The following is a 26,103-nucleotide window of genomic DNA, read 5'->3' as shown; positions in this document are numbered from 1 at the left end:
AAAAAAAAAAAAAAAAGGCAAAAAATTATCCCTCCTGCCTGACAGTCTTTTTCTTTTTTGAGACGAAGTCTCCTCTGTCGCCCAGGCTGGAGTGCAGTGGCATGATCTCAGCTCACGGCAACCTCAGCCTCCCAGGTTCAAGCAGTTCTCCTGCCTCAGCCTCCCGATTAGCTGGGATTGCAGGCAGGCGCCACCACGCCTGGCTAATTTTTGTATTTTTGTATTTTTTGTAGAGACAGAGTTTTACCATGTTGGCCACGCTGGTCTTGAACTCCTAACTTCAGGTGATATGCCTGCCTCGGCCTCCCAAAGTGCTGGGATTACAGCATGAACCACTGTACCCGGCCCCTGACAGTCCTTTATCTTCATCCTTCATCCTTCTATCCTTCATGTCTTTAAAAACAAAAAATAAAAAAATAATTAGGCTGGGCGCAGATGCTCATGCCTGTAATCCCAGCACTTTGGGAGGCCAAGGCGGACGGATCATGAGGTCAGGAGATCGAGACCATCCTGGCCAACATGGCGAAACCCTGTCTCTACTAAAAATACAAAAATTAGCTGAGCGTGGTGGTGTGTGCCTGTAATCCTAGCTACTCGGGAGGCTGAGGCAGGAGGATTGCTGGAACCCAGGTGGTGGAAGTTGCAGTGAGCCAAGATCTCACCTCTGCACTCCAGCCTGGTGACAGAGCAAGACTCCATCTCAAAAAAAAAAAAATAATAATAATAATAATTTTTTTTTTTTTTTTTTTTTTTTGAGATGGAGTCTCGCTCTGAGGCCCAGGCTGGAGTGCAGTGGCCAGATCTCAGCTCACTGCAAGCTCTGCCAACCGGGTTCACGCCATTCTCCTGCCTCAGCCTCCCAAGTAGCTGGGACTACAGGCGCCCGCCACCTCGCCCGGCTAGTTTTTTTTTTTTTTTGTATTTTTTAGTAGAGACGGGGTTTCACCGTGTCAGCCAGGATGGTCTCGATCTCCTGACCTCGTGATCCACCCGTCTCGGCCTCCCAAAGTGCTGGGATTACAGGCTTGAGCCACCGCGCCCGGCCAATAATAATTTAAAGAAAAGATTTTTAGTGTCTTTCTAGGTATCAAGTGTAGTTTTGACTCGTTCCTTGCCGAGTTCTTGCTGTGTGACCTTAGTGTGGTCACTGACCCATGCTGAGCTTTGTTTTCACACATGAGAAGATGAGAAAGGTCGCCAGCGCACGTGGCCTGCTACACAGCAGGCACCTAATGAGGGTGGACTCAGCTTCCATAAAGCATAAGAGGTGTCGGTCACTCCCAGGCCTTGGGGTGGGCACTTGGACCTTTTGGAAGTGCCTGATGGGTTTAGGGAATTTGTCTTCTCTGGAAGTCAGCTGACGGCTCATGAATTTCTGATATTTTAAAGTCTCTGGCTGGACATTTTGGCTCATGCCTGTAATCCCAGTGCTTTGGGAGGTGGAGGAGGGAGGATCGCTTGAGCCCAGGAGTTCAAGACCAGCCTGGGCAACAGTGAGATCGCATGTCTACAAAAATTTTTTTAAAAAATTAGCTGGGCATCGGCTGGGCGTGGTGTCTCACGCCTTTAATCCCAGCACTTTGGGAGGCCGAGACAGGCGGATCACAGGTTCAGGAGATCAAGATCATCCTGGCTAGCACAGTGAAACTCTGTCTCTACTAAAAATACAAAAAATTAGCCGGGCATGGTGGTGGGTGCCTGTAGTCCCAGCTGCTTGGGAGGCTGAAGCAGGAGAATGGTGTGAACCCGGGAGGCGGAGCTTGCAGTGAGCCGAGATAGCGGCACTGCACTCCAGCCTGGGCGACAGAGCGAGACTCCGTCTCAAAAAAAAAAAAAAGAAATAGCTGGGCATCGTGGTGTGGCACCTGTTGTCTCAGTTACATGGCATCTCAGGAGGATCGCTTGAGCCCAAGAGTTTGAGGCTGCAGCGAACTGTGATGGCACCACTGCACTCCAGCCTGGGTGACAGAGTGAGACCCTCACTCAAAAAAAGAAAAACAGTCTCTGGGGGTCAGAAGTTTTTCAGCGAGGACTTTTTTCAGGAGTTGAGGGCCGCAGTGGAGGGTGTGGCCTCTCCTAAACTGACCTTGCATTCCAGTGGCCCTTGATGCTTCCCTTGCTCCTTGGGAGGGCCGGGAGTGAGAGCCGGTTGCCTGGGAGTCTTTCCTGGGGTGGGGGTGTTGGGGAGTGCAGGATTAAACTTGCTCTGTGTTGTGCTCCAGCTGGGGGGTGCTTGCTGGGTACACCCTCCTCACCCTGTTGGGCAGCAGGGCAGAGAGCACAGGCCTGTGCTGCTCTGTTGGCATTAAGGAGACTTTCTAGGAATGCCATCGTGCCCCCTTTCAACCTTGCTTGGGGAAGGATGTCCTCTCCTGCCAGGACTTCCCGGCCCTAGGACCCTCCCTTCGGAAGACGAAGTGCTGCCTGAGGCCGGGTGGCCCGTGAGCCCCTGCCCACACTGTGGGAGATCTGCGCATCTCTGGCAAGAGCTTGCAGGAGCCATCTAAGGAGTTTAGTTTCCCCGGGGAGCTATTCGGCCTTTCTGGTCTTTCCAGATGAGTCAAAAGCAGCTGTTGAGATGCCTGAGTTGGGGGCCAGGATGGAGGCCCAAGAGACCGATGTTCTCTCTCCTGGGCTGACTGCTTTGAGCAGTGCTGGCAGCCTGGACTCATTTGTCCTCAGTCCTCAGCTCTGAGAGGCCCTCTTAGCTCTCTTAGGTGATACCGCTCTCAGGGTTCCTCCTGGGGCAAGGCATGCCAGGTCTGCTTGGCAACACTGTTTTCCTCTGTCAGGAGCAATTTGCAGGGAGAAAACTGTGGACAGGGCAGGAGACGGGCATCCCCCAGTGGGGCCACCAGCAGTGCTTGCCCTCCCCAGCCCTGGCTCCCTAGGAATTCCAAGGAGACCTTCACTCGCTGTGCCCATGGCCATGGCTTTGCCTAGGTCCCTTTGGGGTGGCTTTCCCCCCAGCCCTGCCTCTCAGAGGACAGTGGCTTTGAATACTCACCCCACTTTTCTTCCCAGGAACCACAGTGAATTCTTGAGCTAGGAGAGGCTGCTCTGGGCGTGGGGACAAGGAGGCTGCAAGGCACCTGACTCTACCCTTCAGGAATTCGGCAGAGACTGGAGCCTTCTCTTCAGACACCTGACTCAGTGTTCCCAGAGTTTGACGAGCGGGACATCTGATATATGTGTGTGTGTGTGTGTGTGTGCGCGTGCGCGTGTGTGTGTGTGTGTGTGTATATATATATATATATTTTTTTTTTTTTTTTGAGACAGAGTCTCGCTCTGTGGCCCAGGCTGGAGTGCAATGGCGTGATCTCGGCTCACTGCAACCTCCCTGGGTTCAAGTAATTCTCCTGCCTCAACCTCCCCAGTAGCTGGGATTACAGGCACCAGCTACCATGCCCGGCTAATTTTTTGTTTGTTTGTTTGTTTTGAGATGGAGACTCACTCTATCGCCCAGGCTGGAGTACAGTGGCGTGATCTCGGCTCACTGCAAGCTCTGCCTCCTGGGTTCACGCCATTCTCCTGCCTCAGCCTCCTGAGTAGCTGGGATTACAGGCGCCTGCCACCATGCCCGGCTAATTTTTTTGTTTTGAGACTGAGTCTCGCTCTGTCACCCAGGCTGCAGTGCAGTGGTGCAATCTCAGCTCACTGCAACCTCTGCCTCCCGGGTTCAAGCAATTCTCCTACCTCAGCCTCCGGAGTAGCTGGGATTACAGGCATGCACCACCACGCTTGGCTAATATTTGTATTTTTAGTAGAGAAGGGGTTTCACCATGCTGGTCAGGCCGGTCTCGAACTCCTGACCTCATGTGATCCACCTGCCTCGGCCTCCCAGAGTGCTGGGACTACAGGCGTGAGCCACTGGCCCTCTAGTAAATAATATTTAATATAATTCTGGAATTCTCTGGGGGTCATGGAGCTTTGGTCAAAGGCAGAGTCCACAAGGGTGTTCCGAACAGGATGTCAGTCTTGACGTCCAAGGGCCCTGGCCTTGGCTGGAGACTTGAGGACAGGGGAGGGAAGTTCCTGAGTTCCTAACTCAGTGTTTCGTGGGGTCAGTGTTTGGCAGATACCTTTCCTGGTTAATCCCTAGTCAGTCCTAACTCTTTGTTAATTCATTCAAGTATTTTCTTTTTCTTTTCTTTTTTTTTTTTGAGACGGAGTCTCGCTCTGTCGCCCAGACTGGAGTGCAGTGGCGCGATCTTGGCTCACTGCAAGCTCCGCCTCCTGGGTTCACACCATTCTTCTGCCTCAGCCTCCCGAGTAACTGTGACTACAGGCGCCCGCCACCACACCTGGCTAATTTCTTGTATTTTTAGTAGAGGTGGGGTTTCCCTGTGTTAGCCAGGATGGTCTCAATCTCCTGACCTTGTGATCCACCTGCCTGGGCCTCCCAAAGTGCTGGGATTACAGGCGTGAGCCACCGCGCCCGGCCTGTTCAAGTATTTTCTGATGCCTCTTTTGTGGTTCTAGATGTTGGATGTGATCCTCAAACAAAGCAAAGATGTCGGCCATCATGGAAAGTTCTTTCTAAAGGGTGAGAAGCCTGAGTGACAGAAAGTAAAAGTAACTAATAAATTAGGTGTTAAAAGACAATACAGGCTATAGGGTAAAAAGAACTAGAGCAACAATTGCGAACCCGCATGGTAGGGGGCAGGTTACAACTTTAACAGGTGGTTAGAGTGGGCCTCTGCCAGAAGGTGACATTTGAGCAAAGCCTTGAAGGAAGTGAGGGAGCTGTTCAAATAAAATTTCAGTCCCTCCCACGAGGCATTGGGGATGCAGCCATGGATGAGGCCAGCACGATCCCTACCTCCTGGAGCTGACATCTGGAAGCTTCTGGGGACAGCTGTTCCAGTTTTAGGGCAGGTAGGAGGCCCTAGAAAGGGGTCTGATTGGATGGGCTGGGTGGCCTGCCCACGCCAGCCCCAGGCAGGTGGTCCGTCTTCTCCCCAGAATGGTTTTGCATTTCCTGGGACTTGACTTTCTGCCAGTCACTTCCCTGGAGAGAAAGTCTGGTGTTGGATTGTGAAAGGGTGCTAAGGCCCCCAGAATGGGGGTGCATGCCCACCTTCCACCCCATCTTACAGGCCCAGGAGGGGCAACAGAAAGGAAACTTCAGGAGGAGTCTAGGCACGGCAGGAGGATCCTCTTGGGGCTGTGTGGTGGTTGTGGTTCCATTGGATAGACAGTGGGGGGGATGGAGGCTGACCCCAAATGGGGCCCATCCAGCCTGTGAACAGGCAGCCCCTTTGTCCTGGGGGAGAGGCCTGACTTGAGCAGAGGATTCTGGAGTCAGATTGGAATGCAAATTGGATTTGGATTTTTTTTTTTTTTTTTGGACTTGGATTTTGTTTTTTTTTTTTTCTTAGAAAGGGTGTTGCTCTGTCACCCAGGCTGGAGCACAGTAGTGCTCTCATAGCTCACTGCAGCCTCAACCTCCTGGGCTCAAGTGATCTTCCCACCTCAGCCTCCTGAGTAGCTGGGACTACAAGTGTGAGCCACCATGGCTAATTTTTAAGTTTTTGCTGAGACAAGGTCTCCCTAAGTTGCCCAGGCTGGTCTCAAACTCCTAGGTCCTAGATCCTCCTGCCTCAACCTCCCAAAGTGCTGTGATTACAGGCATAAGCCACTGAAGCCACTGAGCTTGGCAAAGGACTTGGACTCTTATTAACTGTTTGAGCTTGCGGCCACTCCTAATCGATCACTTCATAAGTAATTGTAAGAATTAAATGAGATGGATGTAAAGTGTTAAAGTCACATCCAACCATAGCTAGCTCTCAATACCTTTTACTACTTAACAGCAGTGGGGATGACTGGCCATGCCCCTATTCCCTCTGGTTTGTGTTCCCCTAGATCCCACTCCATGGAACTGCCCTTCAGCCAAGGTTTGGTTGCTAAGCTGCTGGCCAGGGACCTGCCTGGTACTTCTGGGAGATTGGGCTTCCCAGGACTACATGGGCACTTGCAAAGCGGCTACAGACATCTGAGTTGGCACAGATGCCACAGGGGTCAGCAGCTGCCTCTGTGGTTTAGATCCCTACCCACCACTACCATCAGAGTAGGAGGTGCAGGGGCGGATTCACATCCGTCAAACAGGAGGCCACAGCCACACTCAGGCCTCACACAGGATGTTGCAGAGGGGAAGGCAGCTTCTTAATCAGCAGCGGGCTGTGGGGAGCACGAGTGAAGAGGAGACGAGAGCATGGGACATCAGGCGGCACGCCCTGAGAGCAGGCAGCTGGCACTGGGTGCGGCCCGTGGCCGTCTCTGGTTTGGGCTGGGTCTGGAGTCCTGCCGCTGGGTGTGGACTCTCCCAGCAGATCAATGAGATCAATGGAACTTCCTGAGCTATGGAGGGAGCTTCTTGAAGGCTGGCCCCTCCCACATCTCCAGGCCAGAGGGCTGGCTCGGCTTGGCCAAGCCTTGGTCTCACAGGGACAAATTAGCCCAGGTGCCCCAAACAGTGACAGGGCGGGAGAAGCAGTCTGACCTGGGAATCCCCTCTCCTCTCTGGGGCACAATCACATCTGCCGCTTAGAGCAAGGGGGGCCCCAGGCAAGACCAGCCCTGTGCAGTTATTCTCTCTCTGCCTCCACTGGTCTCTTTCCCGAGCTCTTGAATGGAAGGCGGGCCAGGGTGTGGATTTTCTGGCCTGTCACCAAGTGGAGAGCGCTCCTGTTCTTTCCAGGTGGGTGTCCGGGTGTGTGGACACCTGTCCTAGACCCAGAAAAGTTTTGCTGGCCAGCTGCAGAGGTGGGTGAGTGGAACAGTGAGGAGGGAGGGAAACTGGTCAATCAGCTGCCCACAGGGAGCTCTCAGGCTGGTTCCACATACAAGGCACAGGCTTGGGTAGAAAGTGGATGGGAACCAGCCACAAGGCAGCAAACCTCATGCGGCCCGGCTCTAAACCCTGGCGCCCGCCACAAGGGAACAGAGCAGGGCAGAACAGGGAGGGTGGCTCAGAGGCTGGTCTGGTGACAGGCCGGAGTGGAGACTGAGGTTGGATGGCCTTTAGAAGTTAATGGGGTGGAGAAGGTTTTCCTAAGAAGTCTCATCTCAGAGGTGGCACTCTGGCTAGGTGGCCACTCCAGTGACTGCCCTAGACCGTTTCTGGTGTTAGACTTGAGAACTTGTGGCTCCTGAACTTGTCTCTTCTCCACGTTCCTCCCAGGTGTGTCACTTAAGTGCACAGCACCTTCGAGTTTGCCAAGCCCACTCTCTGGCCCTGCTTTAAAGCCTCGGGACGATGGAATAGAAAAGTCCTTTCTACTCAGGACCCTGAAGCCCACGATCGCACAGCGAGTCCCACCGGCCTGTCTCCTGGGCCTTCCGGGCCTGTCTTAACTATTGGGTGTCTCTAGGGGGTACCTCTCCCTACTCAGGTTGCGGTGGCTGGAGAGGAGCCCACGCCTGGTGAGCACAGGAACATTCCACCAGCAGGACGGGCTGGACCCACCCTCCCGCCTGACCATGCCTGGGGCCTCATCCCTTCTCTCGTTTGATCCTCTTATCCACCCTGCCTAGGAGGCAGATAAACAAAAAGGAGAAAAAAGAATCACCACTAATCCCATAACCCTTCCAAGTACATTGTTAAACATAGGTATTTTTATTTTTTATTTTTTATTTTTTATTTTTTATTTTTTGAGACGGAGTCTCACTGTCACCCAGGCTGGAGTGCAGTGGCCCGATCTCAGCTCACTGCAAGCTCCGCCTCCCGGGTTCACGCCATTCTCCCGCCTCAGCCTCCGAGTAGCTGGGACTACAGGCGCCCGCCACCATGCCCGGCTAGTTTTTTGTATTTTTAGTAGAGACGGGGTTTCACCATGTTAGCCAGGATGGTCTCGATCTCCTGACCTCGTGATCCACCCGCCTCAGCCTCCCAAAGTGCTGGGATTACAGGCTTGAGCCACCGCGCCCGGCTCTAAACATAGGTATTTTTAATAGATTCTGCCTGATTCTTGGATTCTTTGTACATACAGTCCCATGCCATGAAATGGTCTTTTGTCTATTTATTTATTTATTGAGATGGAGTCTCGCTCTGTTACCCAGGCTGGAGTGCAGTGGCACGATCTGGGCTCACTGCACCCTCCACCTCCCGAGTTCAAGCAATTCTCCTGCCTCAGCCCTCCAAGTAGCTGGGGTTACAGGCACCTACCACCATGCCCGGCTAATTTTTTTAGTAGAGATGGGGTTTTGCCATGTTGGCCAGGCTGCTGTCAAACTCCTGACCTCAAGTGATCCACCCACCTTGGTCTCCCAGAGCGCTGGGATTACAGACATGAGCCACAGCACCTGGCCCTTTTGTTCCTTTTAATGACTGCAAGCCTTTTGTCATAGGCCTGAGCACACTTCACCTGTCCCCTGTTGTGGGCCATTTAGGTTGCTTCTGATTTTTTCTGACAGTTTCATAAACAGCACATCAAGGCCAGGAGACATGCATGACGCTGGGAGGCTGTGCCTGTCCACCATGGTTTTTTTTTTTTTTTTTTTTTTTGAGACAGAGTCTTGCTCTGTCGCCCAGGCTGGAGTGCAGTGGCCAGATCTCAGCTCACTGCAAGCTCCACCTCCTGGTTTACACCATTCTCCTGCCTCAGCCTCCCGAGTAGCTGGGACTACAGGCGCCACCTCGCCCGGCTAGTTTTTTGTATTTTTTAGTAGAGACGGGATTTCACCGTGTTAGCCAGGATGGTCTCGATCTCCTGACCTCGTGATCCGCCCGTCTCGGCCTCCCAAAGTGCTGGGATTACAGGCTTGAGCCACCGCGCCCGGCCTGTCCACCATGGTTTTAACGAGCATTTTATCCTAAGGTGTGGTTCTTCCCCATCTGAACCCATCTTGACCCTTCTCAGGATTCAGATAAAATGGTCCCTTTACCCATTAAGATAAAATGACCCCAGGCTGGGTGCGGTGGCTCATGCCTATAATCCCAGCACTTTGGGGGCCAAGGCGGGCGGATCACTTGAGGTCAGGAGTTTGAGACCAGCCTGGCCAACGTGGTAAAACCCTGGCTCTACTAAAAATACAAAAAAATTACCCGGGCATGGTGGTGGACACCTGTAATCCCATAATCCCAGCTACGCGGGAGGCTGAGGCAGGAGAATTGCTTGAACCTGGGAGACATAGTTGTGGTGAGCCAAGATCACACCACTGCACTCCAGCCTGGGGGACAGAGTGAGACTCCGTCTCCAAAAAAAAAAAAAGACAAAAAATCCCTTAAAACCATGGTGGACAGGGATAGCCTCCCAGGACTCTGAGAATGGTCAGGATGGGTTCAGATGGGAAGGTTTTTTCAAAGGTGACTTCTTTTTTTTTTTTTTTTTTGAGACAGTCTCTCTCTGTTGCCCGGGCTGTAGTGCAGTGGTACAATCTTTGTTCACTACAGCCTCCGCCTCCTGGGTTCAAGCGATTCTCCTGCCTCAGCCTCCTGAGTAACTGGGACCACATGGCGCCCGTCACCACGCCTGGCTAATTTTGTGTCTTTTTAGTAGAGACGAGGTTTCGCTGTGTTGGCCAAGCTGATCTCGAACTCCTGGCCTCAAGTAATTCGCCCGCCTTGGCCTCCCAAAGTGCTGGGATTATAGGCATGAGCCACCATGCCCAGCCTGGAAGGGGGCCAGGCTGTTTGAGCAGGCAAGAAGGTATTTCAGACAGAGAATGGCAGGGACCATAGTGAATGGAGCCAGGGCAGGGCTGAGTAGATGGAGCAGCCGGCGCAGGGCCAAGGAGAGAGGGCCAGGGACATGGAGGAGGGAACGGGGTCGGAGGGCAGGCCCCATCAGGTCCCTGCCTAGGACAGCTCAGGAGGCCCACTTTGTCATCTCTCTTGTGTCATCTACACAGATCTCTGCATTGGGCCCCCCACTTGTCTTCATCCTGAAACATACAAGCCTGTCTCATCTTGAAGCTTTGCAGCTGTTGTTCCTTCTGCCTAATGCACTGTGCCCCAAGTTGTCTGTGGCTGGCCCCTTCCCACCAGTCAGTCTTGGTGGAGACCTCGCCTCCTTCGTCTGTTCATTCATTCATTCAACAGATAACGAGTGAGCCCTCGCTGTGTGCACTCGGATACAGCAGTGAATAAAAGGACAAAAGGCCTTGAATAGGAAAAAGAAAGCTACTGCTTGTGTAGAATTACACAGGTAATCAACAAGATTAATAAGTAAACTATTCAGTGTTTCCAGGCGTGGCCAGGTCCAAGCAGGGAAGGAGAGAGAATGTCCCAGGAGATTGCAGCTTTAGGTAGGGTAGGGCATGAAGGTATCTGGAGGAAAGTGACCCAGGCAGTGGGAACAGGGAACGCACAGGCTCTGACAAAGGAATGGTCACCAAGACCTTTTGGCCGCCAAAGCCTAGTTGCTGGATCTTGCCATCCCTTTTTTTTCTTTCTTTCAGTTCTTTTTCTTTTTTTTTTTTTTTTTAGAAACAGAGTCTCGCTCTGTGGCCCAGGCTGGAGTGCAGTGGTCCAGTCATAGCTCACTGCAGCCTCGAACTCCTGGGCTCCACTGATCTTCCTGCCTCAGCCTCCCAAGTAGCTGGGACCACAGGTGCTTGCCGCTGTGCCTGGCTAATGCTTTTTGTTTGTTTGTTTTGAGACAGAGTTTCACTCTGTCATCTAGGCTGGAGTGCAGTGGCACGATCATAGGTCGCTGCAGCCTCAACCTTCCATGCTCAGGCAGTCCTTCCACCTCAGCGTCCTGAGTAGCTGGGACCACAGGTGCATGCCACCATGCCCAGCTAATTTCGTTTTTATTATTTGTAGAGATAAGGTCTCCCTATGTTGCCCTGGCTGGTTTTGAACTCCTGAGCTCAAGAGATCCTCCCACCACAGCCTCCCAAAGTGTTTGGATTATAGGCATGAACCACTGTGCCCAGCCCTCCTTTCTTTTCAAAATTTTTATTGTTCCGTGTAAATTTGAAAAAAAATCTCCTTTCCTTTTTTTTTAGAGACAGGGTCTCACTATGTTGCCCAGGCTGGTCTCCAACTCCTAGGTTCTAGTGATCCTCCCACCTTGGCCTCCCAAAGTGCTGAGATTATAGGAGTGAGCCACTGTGCCCAGTCCATCTTTTTTTTTTTTTTAAATCAGAGATAGGTCTGTCAGAAATCATCCCATTTTCTGGTTACTTTTTTTTTCATACAGAGTCTCACTCCGTCACCCAGCCTGGAGTGCAGTGGTGCGATCTCAGCTCACTGTAACCCACCTCCCAGGTTCAAGCAATTCTCCTGCCTCAGTCTCCTGCATAGCTGGAACTACAGGTGCGCCCCACCATGCTCAGCTAATTTTTGTATTTTTAGTAGAGGCAGGGTTTCACTATGTTGGTCAGGCTGGTCTCGAACTCCTGACCTCAAGTGATCCGCCCACCTCGGCCTCCCAGAGTGCTGGGATTACAGGTGTGAGTTGCCGCGGCTGTCTGGAAATCATCCCATTTTCTGATTTGTGTCCCGTGAAGTGTCTGTTGCTCCCCTGTCACTGCTATATCCCTGTCCTAGGACAGTGTCTGCTCCATGCCAAGCTCCTGCTCCTTCTATGCGATCCTTGTGGGAGGGAGTGCCATCCACCTTTACAGAGGAGCTGTCTCTGGAGGCCATGCGGCTTGGGGGAGCTGTGCTGTGCTGTGACGGCGAGCCCTGGCCTGTTGGCCCCTAGCCCAGGGCTCTTTCCCTCACAACCATACAACCCCTGGCTCCCTCTAGGAGTGGGCTGAGTAGGTAGGATCTGTTCTTACCAGGCAGCTCTAGGCCTGGCTTCCTGAAGTTTCTCTGCAGAGAACTTGCTTGTCTGGGGTGGGGAGCTGAGGAGCCATCTTTAGGTGAGACCCACCAGGCCTAGACCAGCCCCCTCTTCAAGGAAGCGTGGTGCTTTTCCATGCTTTGACCTGGGCAGTAGGTTGATTGGAGTGAGGGGATGCCATGCCACCCTGCCTTGGTCCTCCTGGCTCCATCACCCCACGCCCATGAGGTCCCAGCCCCGTGTGGGAAGAGCAGCAGGTCCATACAAAGCCACCAGCTCTGCCCAGCCAGACCTCGCCAGCACCCTGTCAGCAGTGGCCAGTCACCAGGCCCCAGACTGCTGGTTGGGCTCTGAGCGGCCAGCATCTGGGAGCGTGTCTGCACGTGTCCCTGCCTTTTAACTTCAGGGGTGTCGTTGGGCATCCTTTGTTCTGTATTATCCATCCTTCACTGCTACCCAGAGCCCTTCTGACTTGGGGTCCAGCCCGAGTTCTGCCGCTTCTTACTTGGTGACGTTGGACAGGGTGTTTTGCTGCCGTGGTCTGTTTCCTTGCCTGTCTAGTGGGGACGTTCCGCTTACCTTTCAGACGACTTCCCAGATCAGGGTGGTGTGAGGGGCTCCACGCTCACAAACTCACTCAGTGCCAAGGAAAGGAGGTGGCCAGGACATTCAGCGGCCCATGACTATGGCTCTCTGGGTGCTGGGGTTTAGGGAGGATTTTCTCCTCTGTATTTGCTTTTTCTACAATGGTCACAGATTACTTGAGCAAAATGTGTTTTTTTTTAGACGGAAGTCTCGCTCTTTTGCCCAGGCTGGAGTGCAGTGGTGTGAGCTCGGCTCACTGCAAGCTCCGCTTCCCAGGTTCACGCCATTCTCCTGCCTCAGCCTCCTGAGTAGCTGGGACTGCAGGCGCCCACCACTGCGCCCGGGTAATTTTTTATATTTTTAGTAGAGACGGGGTTTCACCGTGTTGGCCAGGATGGTCTCTATCTCCTGACCTTGTGATCCTCCCGCCTCGGCCTCCCAAAGCACTGGGATTAGAGCAAAATGTTTTAAACGGAATAGGATGCAGAGGGTCTGGTACACTGCATGGCAGGTGCTCCAGGGAGCATTTGGGTGGGTGGGTGGTGCTCGGTGTCTGCGCCCTCCTGACCCGGTGGGGTCCTCCTGATGCCATTGGTACACCCTGTCTTTCTCCTTCCTACCGGTACCTTCTCCCAGCCCCCAGTTCTGCCTTGTCACCTTTAAACCTGTGTGGAGTCTTTGGCACGAATGACCCTGGGCCCTCTTGTCCCCTCCCTGGAGTCTGCAGGCTGTGGTCGCTCTCCAGGGAGCCCCCACCAAGCTTCCTCTGACTTCTGACCCAGTGACCTTGGCCTGGGCCCCGGGTAGGGGTGTGAGCCCTCCAGGAGTCCAGCTGGTTTATGAGCGTGAGCTGCCCTCCCCCAGGCTGGAACGCTGGGCCGGCAGATCCGGTGTCCCCTCACTTCCATTCCAGAAGCCCTCAGGGCTTTCCGGTGCCTGTTCTCTGAACTGCCTTGGGACCTTGGATCAAGTGGGCCCTGGAAGTTTCCCGGCCACCTGCTCTGCCCCAGCAAAGTGGTCTGACCACCTCTGGTCCCCACCTCTGGTCTGACTCCTCCAAAATGTGAAGGCAGGAACGTCCTGGACTGACCCTCTTTTTCAGTTTCCACAGAAGGTGACAGCGCTCCAGGAGCTGGTTCCTGGTGTTCGTTTTTGAGGTAACTGACCCTGCAGATCCTTTCACTCAAGGGGGATATGGCTCTGCTGCTTTTTTTTTTTTTGAGACGTTGTTTTTGCTCTGTTGCCCAGGCTGGAGTGCAATGGCCTGATCTTGGCTCACTGCAACCTCCGCCTCTTGGGTTCTAGCAATTCTCCTGCCTTAGCCTCCCAAATAGCTGGGATTACAGGCGTCCATCACCACATGCGGCTAACTTTTGTATTTTTAGTAGAGACAAGGTTTCACCATGCTGGCCAGGCTGATCTCAAACTTTTGACCTCATGTGATCCACGTGCCTCGGCCTCCCAAAGTGCTGGGATTACAAGACTGCCTCTTTTTCAGTGTGATTTTGCAAAATCAGGTCACCCTCCCAGCATAGCAAGCTTGCCCTTGGTTCCTCTGCCCGAAGACACCCCCAACTCTGCCACCCACGTTACCTACCTTCTCCCACCCTGCCCAGATCACATGGGATCCTATCATATGCAAAGTCCTGATCTGATGGTTAATTTTTGCCACCTCCCAAGAACCAGAATTCCTTCAAACCTCAGCTTAGATGCCTTCTTCTCGAATATGACCTGCCCTCCCCACTTTGGGCCAGGTGTTCCCTCTCCCTCCTGCAGTCCGAGCACTCAACACTAGGCTGCCCTGTCTCTACCTGCCCCTGACTGGAGTATGCGCCTCCAGGGTGGGGCCTGAATCTGCTTCCTTCCCCCATCCTGCTGGGAGTGGAAGGAGCTGTGCCCAGGTTGGGCCTTGTCTGTGTTTCCCAAGGACGGGCCTTGCTGTCCTATGGTCAGCAGGAGGCTAAGCTACTGGAAGCCAGAAGCTGGAGCACAGAGACTCCTTCCCCTTCCCCCAAGGATAATCCAGAAATAGTTTCCCCTTGGGCTGGGAATGGATTCTATGGTGGGCGGAGAGTTTGGGGGCCTTGAGCTGGTTTCTTTATTGGGAGCAGATTTCTCCTGATTGTTCTCCACTTGGGCCCATGGGAAAGAGAACCTTTCTGAGCACACCCCATGAGAGCACAGGGAAGCTGGACTGGGGCTAGCCAGAGAGAGGGGACAGGACTGGCCGAGACCCCGGGCATGGTGACAGGGGCCAGCACCCCCTGACTGAGTGCCCTGTGCCACCCGTGCCTACTCGAGTTCCTCGTAGCTGTGGCTGGTTGGAGGGGCTGAGGCCGAGGGTCCCTGGACAGCCTTCCCCAAGGTCAGAAGGAGGAAGCGTTTGCCTGTGCCCTGGCCTGGAGTCACTACAGGCCTCACCCCTGCCCGACTCGGGCTCTGATCTGGGAAGGATAGGCTTGGTGTTTCTAGCTTCCAAAAGACTTTAGAGGAAGAGGCTTGTGAAGTTTCCCTTTCTGCTTAGCTGGAGTTTCATGGTTTCTCGGAAAACAGGTTAACAATTAAGCTAATTAACCTCAGGGCCCGCCGGCCCTCCTTGTGCTTATAAAGCCAGGCTAAATGGCTTCCTCCCCCAGCTTTTCCTGCCCCCATTAGAAGGCCACAGGTGGTGAAAGCCTTCAGCCCTGAGGTGGGCCGGCCTCTGGGTCTGAGCGTGGGGAAGCCAGGGTGCATGGGCGGTCACTGTGAAGCTGGCCTGGCCCCACGGTGGCTGCCTACTGGACTCGGAGAGAGAGGCCCCGCTCCACTTGTTTGAGCCCGGCCTAATCGATACCTGAGTGCCAGGACAGGCCCCTGCAACTCCTTCTGTTTCTCCAGGTCTCCAGTGGGGGCTGCAGACTAAGCAAAATGAGGCGGTTCCTGAGGCCAGGGCACGACCCTGTGCGGGAGAGGCTCAAGCGGGACCTGTTCCAGTTTAACAAGGTAAGTTAGGGAGAGCAGAGAAGATGACCCCCAGGTTTTGGGCCAGGTGGCTTAGGCTGGGGCTGAGGCATCTCTTACCTGGATTAAGGTACAGCTCTTATGTGGCTGCCTGCAGTGCCTCTTGGGACTCAGACTTTGGAAATGGGGCCTGGTTAAAGGGCTTTTATGGGAAAGAGGAATAGGTTGCCCTCACGAGTTGGGACTTCTCATCCCAAAGCTTTCACTGGCTGTGTGACCTCTGCGAGTCACCCCACCTCATCGAGCCTCAGTTTCCCTACCTGTATATCATGGGAATAAAACGATCTGCCCTGCCTACCTCGGCACAGGGTTGCCATGGAGGCTTAGGGACGTGTGAGATGAAAGGATGCAGTCTGCAGGGGTGATAATGTTCCAGTTCCCTTGGGGCCCTGGAGTCACAGGCCATGGCTGTTTCTCCCTTCTCAAATTGCCCTGAAGGAAAATGCAGCTCCCCTGCAGGCTGAACACGTGATTCCTACTGGCTCTGGCCAGGGTGAGTGGGGAGAGGTGCCCAGGAGAATGAGCCAGAGTTGACCTCGGACTACCCCAATCCCAAACCTGCACCCAGGATACCAGAAGCCCTGTGGAGCTTTCCTTCAGGAGCCTGAGGCCTGAGAAGGTCAGGACCGGCCTGTACCTAGGAGGCGTGCAGTGTGGCTCTTAAACTCCTGGGCCACCAAGCTGTGTGGGGCCTTGGGGGATAAATACCTTCTCACTTGTGCTTTGGCCCCTCTGCTGGGAAGGTGGGCTACAGGAACCGGGACACTGTGACGCTCTTCCCCCGGGATCCAGGACCCTCCCAGCATGCTGAGTGCTGGACATGTGGCTTTCGTTGGGGGCTTCCATTTGGGCTCCCCTGCCCCCGAAAGGAAGCAGTGGATATGAGACCAGATAGTCTGGAAAAGGGATGTCTCCCTGTGGAGAAGGAGGAATTCTCTTTGGTTGTATTTTTGTTTTTGATTTGAGAAGTGTAGAAGTCAGCCTCCCAAGGTGCAAACCCAACTTTACCACGTAGAAGCTGGATGGCCGTATGCCTGTTGCCCACACCTTAGGCTTGTTAAGGGCGTACGTGGGATGAGGTAACTTAAGTGCTAGGCACAGTGGCCCAGGAATGCTGGCTGCTGCTGTGGGCTGGATGGGACCTCCCTGACCTCCCTGTTGGGAGAGGTAGGTTGTGGGTTGGAGGGACCTCCCTGAGAGAGGTGGGTCAGCACTGCCAAGGTGCCCTGCCATTTCCCTCTGGGTTTCTTAGCCTGTGGGAGGAGTTGGTGTCCCTGATGGAGCTTTGCCACAAAGACATTCGCCTCTGGAATTAGGGCTTTCCTACGCCAACGTGCTTCCCACCAGCTCGCTTTTGGGCCTTGGGATATGGGGGTGCAGGTGTTGGGAATGGGAGATCTCAGGACACCTACAGCCTCCTACCCTTGCTCTGGAGGGAGTAGCCTATGGGTGCTGGGTCTCAAAGCTTCAGTGTCCACAGGGGATGGAAGGGAGCTGTGTGACCCCCATCTGCCTCCAGTCTCTCACTCTGAAGAGGTGGCAGAAATCTGACAGACAGACTCAGCAAACAGGGCTGAACACCCCCCACCTCTGCCCCCTCGCCCCCTTGCCCCAAATTCTGTCTGTGAAGCTGCGTGAGGCTGAGGTGGAGTTGGGGCGAGGAGTTGTCCCTCCCTCTTTCTCCTATCCCCCAGGGGTGTCCCCAAACTTGATTGTTCCACTCCCAGGCCTGGGGGTGGCAGAGGGAGGCTCCTGGGTCTCCTGCTCTACCTTCCTCTTTCCATTCACATGCAAGAAGCATGCATTGAGCACTTCCTGGATCCGCGGCCCAAGGCTCAGCGCTGTGGGAATCTCATTGGCCCTCTGCCCTCCACTTTCACAGTCTGCCGGAGGGAGGAGGCTGATGGCTTGACATTTCGGGCCCTGGGAGTGGAGAGGAGGAAGGGGAGAGCCTGGGAATTCGGGAGCAGGGTAGACTCATCCAGGCTTGGGGAGTGTGGTGGGGCCAGCAGGGTGGGATTGGAGGATGAGGCCAGATCCCGGAGGATTTGGGATCCCGTCTGCTCTGCCCCTCCCCAGCCCTGGCTGTGAGGCAGGGAGGCTGCCGGCATCTGGGCCTGATCTGACCCTGCCGCCCCAGGGGGTTGTGAGCAAGGGAGCGAATAGTGGTCGCATTTACAATATAGGAAAGATAAACCTGGAGATGTGTTTACCCTTTGGGCAAAGCAGGTAAGCTCAGAGTGGTTAGGAGTCATTGTGATGACTAGATAGGTGACAGCCCAGAAGGAAGGGGCTGGAAGCCCAGCCGGTGGGGACGGGGACAAGGCATGATTGAGCAGGGTTTCTCCACTTCAGCACTCGCGGGTATTTGAGGCTGGCTGTGCTGTGCATTGCAGATTATGTAGCAGTGTCCCTGGTCCTACCCACCAGATGTCAGTGGCACATACATACACACACACCTGTCAAGATGTGACAACCAAGAATGTTTCCTGAGGGGTAAAATCGCTCCTGGTTTCAGACCCATGGAATAGAGAACGGTTCAGGGCATCCGATTGCCGAGATCTGCTGATGGGGCAGTAAAGAGAGGGGGCGGGGAGGGGAGGTGGGTGTCCAGGATGACCGTGGAGGTTCTGACCTGGGTGGGTGGTGGTGCCAGGTCTTGGGAGGGGGAGCCCAGGCCAGGAGTAGTGAAGAGCAGATTTGAGGAAAAGTAATATATTTTGATTGTTTTGATTTGGACACAATTGCAACAGTGCTCTCCATTTACGGAGAGGTAGCTTGCCCCGAGGTGAGTGGTGCCGACTGCCTGGCTCACCAGCTGTGTGACCTTGAGTAGGTCACGTGCCTCTGAGATAATGATAATCAGAGCCACTCCATCCATATAGTTGGTGTGAGGACTACAAGAGTTCCTGCGTGAATCGAAGGCCATGCCTGGCTGGCGGCCGCAGTGTGCAGCAGCACCGTGCTATGATGGGTGTCATGTGGCTTGAAGTTGAGCTGGGGGAGCCTTGGGACAGGTCCAGCAGACAGTGGGATACCCAGGGCTGGAGCCTGGAGCGGCAGGTGGGCTGTTGGTGTAGGTGAGGGTCAGGCCCCAGACAGCGTTCATGCCTGGCAACTCAGGTCATCTCTTCCAATGGTCCTGGAAGGCCAGTCTGCTGGGTGCTATGACAGCTGGGACAGTGGCGCCGTCACAGCTCGATCCCAGGTGGCTTGTAGACACTGGCTTCTGAACCAGTTCTGGCCTTTTCCTCCAACACCTTCTGGCTCAATTCCTTTACACCCACACCAAGCCCAATACCTCAAAGAGAGCAAGGACATCACCCGGGGGGCTCTGAGAGGGAGACATCCTGTTTCTTTGGCTTCAGTACCTGCAGAGGATCTGTGATTGCAAACAGTCTCTGAACTGTGCCAGGGGCTGGCTGTCAGAGTGGTAACTCCAGTTCACCGAAGGCTATGTGCCAGGCATCCAAGGCGCCAGGTAGTGGTCAGGGGCAGAGACTTTGCCGCCACATGGCCTGGGTCTAGGTGCTGGGTCTGTTGCTTCCTCACTGTGTAAGACACAGTGGACACAGTGGACGCGTTACTTAACCTGTCTGTTCTTTAGTTTCCTCATCTGTAAAATGGGCATTGTAGGGGAGCAAAAACTGGCTTCCCTCCAGCCTTCTAGGTTCTTTGGTTGGGCTATGAATTAAATTGACAGGAGGCCAGGCGCAGTGGCTCACGCCTGTAATCCCAGAACTTTCGGAGGCTGAAGTGGGTGGATCACGTGAGGTTGGGAGTTAGAGACCAGACTGGCCAACATAGCGAAACCTCGTCTCTACTAAAAATATAAAAATCAGCTGGATGTGGTGGCCCACGCCTGTAGTTCCAGCTACTAGGGAAGCTGGGGCAGGAGACTCAGTTGAACCCCGGAGGTGGAGGTTGCAGTGAGCCAAGATCACCCCACTGCACTCTAGCCTGGGTGACAGAGTGAGACCCTGTGTCAAAAAAAATAATAAATGACTGGGGTGGGGTGTGACCAGGTTATAGGAAGGTGAGGGGAGGAAGTGTATGGTGACTGAAGGTTGTCTTGTTATGCAGAGAAGGTCTCTTGATAATAAAAGTTGCCTTGGAGAAGCCTTCTTCCTGATACAGATATGGGCTGAGCCCACATGATCGGAAAATCTGAAATCCGAAATGCTCCAAAATCTGAGTTTTTGAAGTGCCAACATGACACTGAAAGGGAGTGCTCATTGGAGCATTGCAGATTTTGAAATTTTGGATTTGGGATGCTTGACTGATAAATATAATGTAAATATTCCAAAATCCAAAAGATTCTGAAATCTAAAACACTGTAGCCCCAATCATGTTAGATGAGGGATATTCAGCCTGTACTTGACTAATGTAGGTTTCCTTTGTGGATGTAAATTTCTTTTACAAAATAGCAGCTTTTCTTTTCATTTCCTTTTTTTTTTTTTTTTTTTTTTTTTTTTTTTTAATTTGAGACAGAGCTTTGCTCTTGTTGCCCAGGCTGAAGTGCGATGGTGCGATGTCAGCTCACTACAACCTCTGCCTCCTGGGTTCAAGTGATTCTCCAGCCTCAGCCTCCCGTGTAGCTGGGATTACAGACATGCACCACCACACCCGGCTGAAGGACAGCTTTTCAGAGCTACTCCCATGTCTACACTTTCTGAGAATAACCAGCTCAAAGTATGCCAAAGAAATGGCCAGGCGCCGTGTGTCATGCCTGTAATCTCAGCACTTTGGGAGGCTGAGGCAGGTGGATCACCTGAGGTCAGGAGTTCGAAATCAGCCTGGCTAACATGATGAAACCCTGTCTCTACTAAAACTACAAAAATTAGCTGGGCATGGTGGTGTACACCTGTAATCCCAGCTACTTGAGAGGGTGAGGCAGGAGAATCACTTGAACCCAGGAGGCGGAAGTTGCAGTGAGCTGAGATCGTGCCACTGCACTCCAGCCTGGGTGACAGAGCAAGATTCTGTCTCAAAAAAAAGAAAAAGCCAAAGAAGTTTATTTTGGGGTAGCACATTCTGGTCTCCTATAGTGGTGTTTTGGATTGGTATGTCCTGAGCTCCAACAGCATCATAATGATCCTAAGGGAGTGTAATTGCTTCAAACGGTGCCTGACACAGGTGCCTTACCAGGACTTGCCTTGTCGTGGTGTCACACTCACAACAACTCAGGATGGGTGTTGCTCACATTCTGCAGGGGAGGAGACTGAGGTCTGCAGGGCTTGCACAGCTGGAGCATATCTTGGGGGGGCACTGGCTGGGGTAAGGACATCCTGGTTCCACCTGCCGTTTGGCTGTGTGGCCTCAGAGCGGTGGCTTCACCTCTCTTCACACCACAGTTACTTTGCCAGTGAAGTAACTGTTTGCTATATATGGTGGGCCCTCAAGCCCATTGGAGGGATGGACAGACAGACAAGTCAGCTGCAGCACCAGGACAGGGCCACTGAGGACCAAGGGAAGGAACCATGGGACCTCAGGAGGGAGGAAGTGCTGCTGGAGAAGTCAAGGTAAAACCTGTTCCTAGACAACTGCTCACAGCCAGCTCCTCCCCTTGGCCAAACCCAGGCACACCCCAAGCAGCCACACCCATCAGGGCAAACAGGCTGCTGTGCTTGCCGGGCTGCCACAGAAGCACCTGCCTGGGCCTTCCCTGCCCGTGCCCACCCTCCCCTGTCCCCTTAGGCCCAGAACAAACAGTGCGTTCCTGAGCCAGCAGCCCCTGCGGAGGGCCAGGTTGTTCTGTATTGGCTTTTGCATGGCTGGGCCCCTGGTGTCAGGTGACAGCAGCCACACAGGGAGGGCCAGGCTGCTGCCACTGCCAGGAATCTGAGCTGGCCACACCCAGCCAGTATCGGGCAGAGTGGCCCAGCCAGGTGGGCGTGCTCCCCCACGGCCCTGGGCAGCCTCTGAGGGTCTGGTCCCCGCCACTCCCTCCTTCCAACCCCCTGAGGAGTGCCAGGGACTCCTCGGGTCCTAGCCCTTGGGCAGGGTCCTCTCTGGCTGCAGGCAGGATGAAGGCCCCGCTGTCTCTGACAACCAGACTTTGCCCACTCCCTCCCCTTCCGGGACCTGGAAAGGAGTCCCAGAGCCCGGGAGAGACCTGGGAGGGGCCTTCTCTCCCACTCCAGGCTAATGTTGCAGTCTGGCGGCTTCTGCAAGTCTTTGCTCTCCTTTCCCAGCCCCCCTGTCAAAAGAGTTCATTGTTCTCTCCTCCCTTGGCAGAGGTCACCTGAGCCAGGTATCAGATGTGGGCGGGGCCAGGCAGGCTGGCTGCTATGCTCAGGAGGCCCCAGTGGCTGCCAGGCTTTGGTCAGCCTCCTAGTTTGAATCTGAAGAGGGATAGCTAGGGTCCTAGAATAGCTGGGGAGACTGGTCTTGGAATTCCCTGACCATATAGGGGCTGTTCCCCGTCCTGCCCTCTGTCCTGAGTGCAGCCATGATTCAGGGTTGCTGTGTGTATCTTTGCAGGAAGGCAGCCCTGGGGCTGGGTCCAACCTCCTGTGCTCAGGTGTGTACCTTCTTTCAGGGAGGCCATATGCACTCCCTGTAACAGGGACCTGGAGCTGTTCTGAACCCTAAACAAGGGGGGAGTCGCCACCTAAGTGATGTAGACCTTGTTCACCAGCAGGGAAGCTGAGCCTTACAAGGCTGGTAGGAGTTGGAGGTGGGATATCCAGGGGGTGGGAAGGGCACCAAAGTAAGGGGCAGGCCAGGCACGGTGACTTACACCTATAATCCCAGCATTTTGGGAGGCTGAGGCAGTTGGATCACTTGACTCCAGGAGTTCAAAACCAGCCTGGGCAACATAGTGAATCCTCATCTCTACAAAAAATACAAAACATTAGCCAGGTGTGGTGGTCCATGCCTATAGTTCCAGCTACTCGGGAGATAGGTGGATCACTTGAGCCCGGGGGGCGGAGGTTACAGTGAGCTGAGATCGCACCACTGCACTCCAGCCTGGGCAACAGAGTGAGTCTCAAAAAAAAAACAAAAAAACACAAAGTAGGGGGCAACTGGGGCACAGCCAGAGGTGCCCATGGAGCCTTCATCCTTTCCCTGACTGGTTTCCTCAGGACGCTAGGCCCTGGGTTTCTAGCTCCTCCCTGTCCCTTCTATTAACTGCCCTTAGTCCTGTTGCCAAATCCCAATCCCTTCCCTGTTCCCAACAAGATCCCTTGGGCTTCCCATAAATAACCTAGGGCTCCCCTGCCTCTCTGCCCAGCCCGAGCCCCTGTCCTCGTAGGACTGCTCAGACCCCTGTCAAGGACCTCTGTCCTCCATTGGTAGAGGTCACCTGAGCCAGGTATCATCCGTGGGCAGAGCCAGGTAGGCTGGATCCTCCCCTCCCCGACCTGGGGAATTCCCTGGGAGACATGTCATTTACATGTGAACCCACTCTCTTGGCCCTGTCCAGGTAGAGTCGCTGTGAAGGTCACTGCCCTTATTTTGGTTTTGGGGGAGCCCTGGTCCCTCCAGAGTTGCCAACTTGGAGAAGTACCCAAGGTGATACTATGGAACGATGGGAGCCTTGGAAGGAAGCAGAGGCCTTTGTGTGCTGCGAGGTGGCCTCAGGTCCGTCATCTCCAATCCGAGGACAGCTCTGCCCAGTGCAGTCACCAGTACCATCCCGTTTATTCGATGAGAAATGAAGTTCAGGGAGGCCCAGCAGCTCACCCACGACCAGATGCCTTGTATGTGGCAGGAAGGGATACAAAGCTTCGTGGGTCTGACTCACTGACCCTGTTCTAAATCAGCCTTTGGAAAAGAAGGTGGGGATGGGAGGGAGGGGTAGCCACAGTATCTCTAAGGCTTGAAGAGAATGAGGAATTAATGTGAGTAGTTGAAGGATGGGCCCAACCCTTTGTCTTCCTCTGAGTTAGAGGAAAGATGCAGAGCCAAAGCCGGAGTAGTGACTCCGGTGAAATGTTAAGAGAACTGTCCGCTTTTGACATGTGGCCTGAGAGTCCAGCAAAAACTTACAGGCTGTTTTCTCTGGCCTGACCTTCTGCTGATGTGCGGAATTATCGAGGCCAGTAGGAATATAATATGAGCCACGTATGTGATTTAAAATTTCCTAGAAGCTGCATTGTAAGATTATTTAAATACGTGAAGTTAATTTTAATTATATATTCTGGCTTGGTGTGGTGGCTTACACCTGTAATCCCAGAACTTTGGGAGGTCAAAGTGAGTAGATCACTTAAAGTCAGGAGTTCGAGACCAGCCTGGCCAACATGGTGAAACCCCATCTCTACTAAAAATGCAAAAATTAGCCAGGTGTGGTGGTGCATGCCTGTAGTCTCAGCTACTTGGGAGGCTTAGGAGAATCGCTTGAACCTGGGAGGAGGAGGTTGCAGTGAGCTGAGATCTCACCACTGCACTCCAATTGGGTGACAGAGGGAGACTCTGTCTTAAAAACAAAAAAAATCTAGAAGCTGCATTATAAAATTATTTAAACAAATGAAATTAATTTTAATCCTATATTCCAGCTGGTCACGGTGGCTCACGCCTGTAATCCTCGCACTCTGGCACTCTGGAAGGCTGAGGCTGGTGGATCATTTGAGGCCAGGAGTTTGAGACCAGCCTGGCCAACATGGTAAAACCCCGTCTCTATTAAAAATACAAAAATTAGCCGGGCACGGTGGCTCAAGCCTGTAATCCCAGCACTTTGGGAGGCCGAGACGGGCGGATCACGAGGTCAGGAGATCGAGACCATCCTGGCTAACCCGGTGAAACCCCGTCTCTACTAAAAAGTACAAAAAACTAGCCGGGCTAGGTGGCGGGCGCCTGTAGTCCCAGCTACTCCGGAGGCTGAGGCAGGAGAATGGCGTAAACCCGGGAGGCAGAGCTTGCAGTGAGCTGAGATCCAGCCACTGCACTCCAGCCTGGGTGACAGAGCCAGACTCCATCTCAAAAAAAAAAAAAAAAAAAAAAAAACAAAAATTAGGCCGGGTGCAGTGGCTCAAGCCTGTAATCCCAGCACTTTGGGAGGCCGAGATAGGCGGATCACGAGGTCAGGAGATCGAGACCATCCTGGCTAACACAGTGAAACCCTGTCTCTACTAAAAACACAAAAAATGAGCCGGGCGTGGTGGCAGGCGCCTGTAGTCCCAGCTACTAGGGAGGCTGAGGCAGGAGAATGGCGTGAACCCGGGAGGCGGAGCTTGCAGTGAGCTGAGATCCGGCCACTGCACTCTAGCCTGGGCGACAGAGCGAGACTCCGTCTCAAAAAAAAAAAAATACAAAAATTAGCTGGGCATGGTGGTGTGTGCCTGTAGTCCCAGCTCCGCGGGAGGCTGAGGCAGGAGGGTCACTTGAACCCGGGAGGTGTATGTTGCAGTGAGCTGTGATCATGCCACTGTATTCCAGTCTGGGTGACAGGCGCGACCCTGTCTCAAAAAAAAAAAAAAAGTATATATTCCTTTTAATCCAACAATACAAAATATTTTGACATGTGATTAACTTACTAATGAGATTTTTTCAATTTGTTTTTTTGAATGCTAAATCTGTGAAATCTAGGTGTATTTTACACTTACGGCACATCTCAATTCAGACATTAAATCTTTTTTGGAAGTACTAGATCCGTATTTAGAATTTGGACGATTTACAGTGGGAAAAGGGAATTTGAAGCGTGGCCTGCCTTTGTCTAGCCCCTGTTCTTCTAGAACCTGAGTTGTTCCAGACATACTTGAAGGGTTTCCAAGAACTGACTTAACCCTCGTTGGTGACATGAGCCATACTGCAAGTGCTTGGTGGCCCCATGGGGCTCCTGGCTACCGTTCTGGGTTCTGGGCTACTCGGGGCGTGAGGCCTGCTCCTGGCCAGTCCAGCGGGCTCCTGTGGGGCGTTTCCACCAGAGTCCTCCAAATTCCAGAGGCTGTTCCCTGAGCTGCCTCTGCTGCTGGGAAAGTGCTTCTGTCCCGGGGAGGCAGCTCCGGCTGCTGACTTCCTGAGGCCCCAGCAACCTGGGGCTTGCTGAAATCTGGCGGGGCCCCTGGGGGAGCTTCTCCTGAACATCCTATCCTGCTGTCTACTCCCCTTTTCCTGGGAAATGTTTACATTCCAGACAGTTATCTCTATCCAGGGCTTCTCCAGGCTCTGCATTTTTCACATAGCTGAGCAGGGAGCTGGGCTGGCCTGGGGGCCGCTGCTGGGCCCTATCTGGCCCCCTGGCTATCCCATTCAGGTATGACCCTTTACAGGGCAGGCCATGTTCCTGGCAAAGAGCCAGGCCTGAGGCACCCCGGCCCATCCTCTGACCTTTTTGTACCCAGGCATCCCCCAAAATAGGCACTTGTTGGAGCTCTCCTCCCTGCCTGACCCCAGTATGGGATTCCTTGTGAGAGCCATTGGACTAGACTGACTGATGGGGGAGGCAAGTAGCAATTGGGTTTGCTAAGCTATCATTGCTAGATCTCAACAGGGACTTTCTGCTGCTTTGAGGCCTGGTAGGGCTGCAAAGTAGGAGAGCCCAGGGCCTAAGGAGGCTGCCTCATTCTTGGGACCTTTTTCTGCAGGGCAGAGTCTCTGTGGTTGTTTTTTGTTTCAAGTCTTTAAAGCAACCAGTTGACATAGCATTGCTGTGTGCTGTTGTCACCTAGCTCTGCAGGGCCACTATCCCCTGGGGTGGGAGGTGGGGGTCAGATTGGGGTAACTGATTAAAAAACTGAACTGAAAACCTTCTTGAAGATGGTTTATCACTCGAAATTTGTAGCATTTATGTTCATACCTTTCTTAACCCACAATTCTATCCCTGGGACATCTGCCC

At 53.5% G+C, this 26,103-nt stretch overlaps 1 protein-coding gene across 9 annotated transcripts in view; it reads left to right on the top strand.

Annotated features, from left to right (window-relative positions):
* LLGL2 (LLGL scribble cell polarity complex component 2) overlaps window positions 1-26,103 on the top strand; it is a 51,258-nt gene that overhangs the window by 3,411 nt on the left and 21,744 nt on the right. For 6 of the 9 annotated variants that reach the window (XM_037993839.2, XM_008011769.3, XM_037993838.2 and 3 more), the window contains exon 2: window positions 15,201-15,305. In XM_037993839.2, the coding sequence (XP_037849767.1) occupies window positions 15,231-15,305 (75 nt within the window). In that variant the 5' untranslated portion in view covers window positions 15,201-15,230. Of the gene's footprint in view, window positions 1-11,130; window positions 11,264-12,524; window positions 12,668-13,401; window positions 13,481-15,200; window positions 15,306-26,103 lie in introns of those variants that run through there. The other 3 variants (XM_073005035.1, XM_073005034.1, XM_037993835.2) reach the window with 3 other exon arrangements.

This window comes from Chlorocebus sabaeus, chromosome 16, assembly GCF_047675955.1.
Source record: "Chlorocebus sabaeus isolate Y175 chromosome 16, mChlSab1.0.hap1, whole genome shotgun sequence".
In the NCBI taxonomy this organism is placed as follows: Eukaryota; Metazoa; Chordata; class Mammalia; order Primates; family Cercopithecidae; genus Chlorocebus; species Chlorocebus sabaeus.
This window is presented reverse-complemented; position numbering and strand designations above follow the sequence as displayed.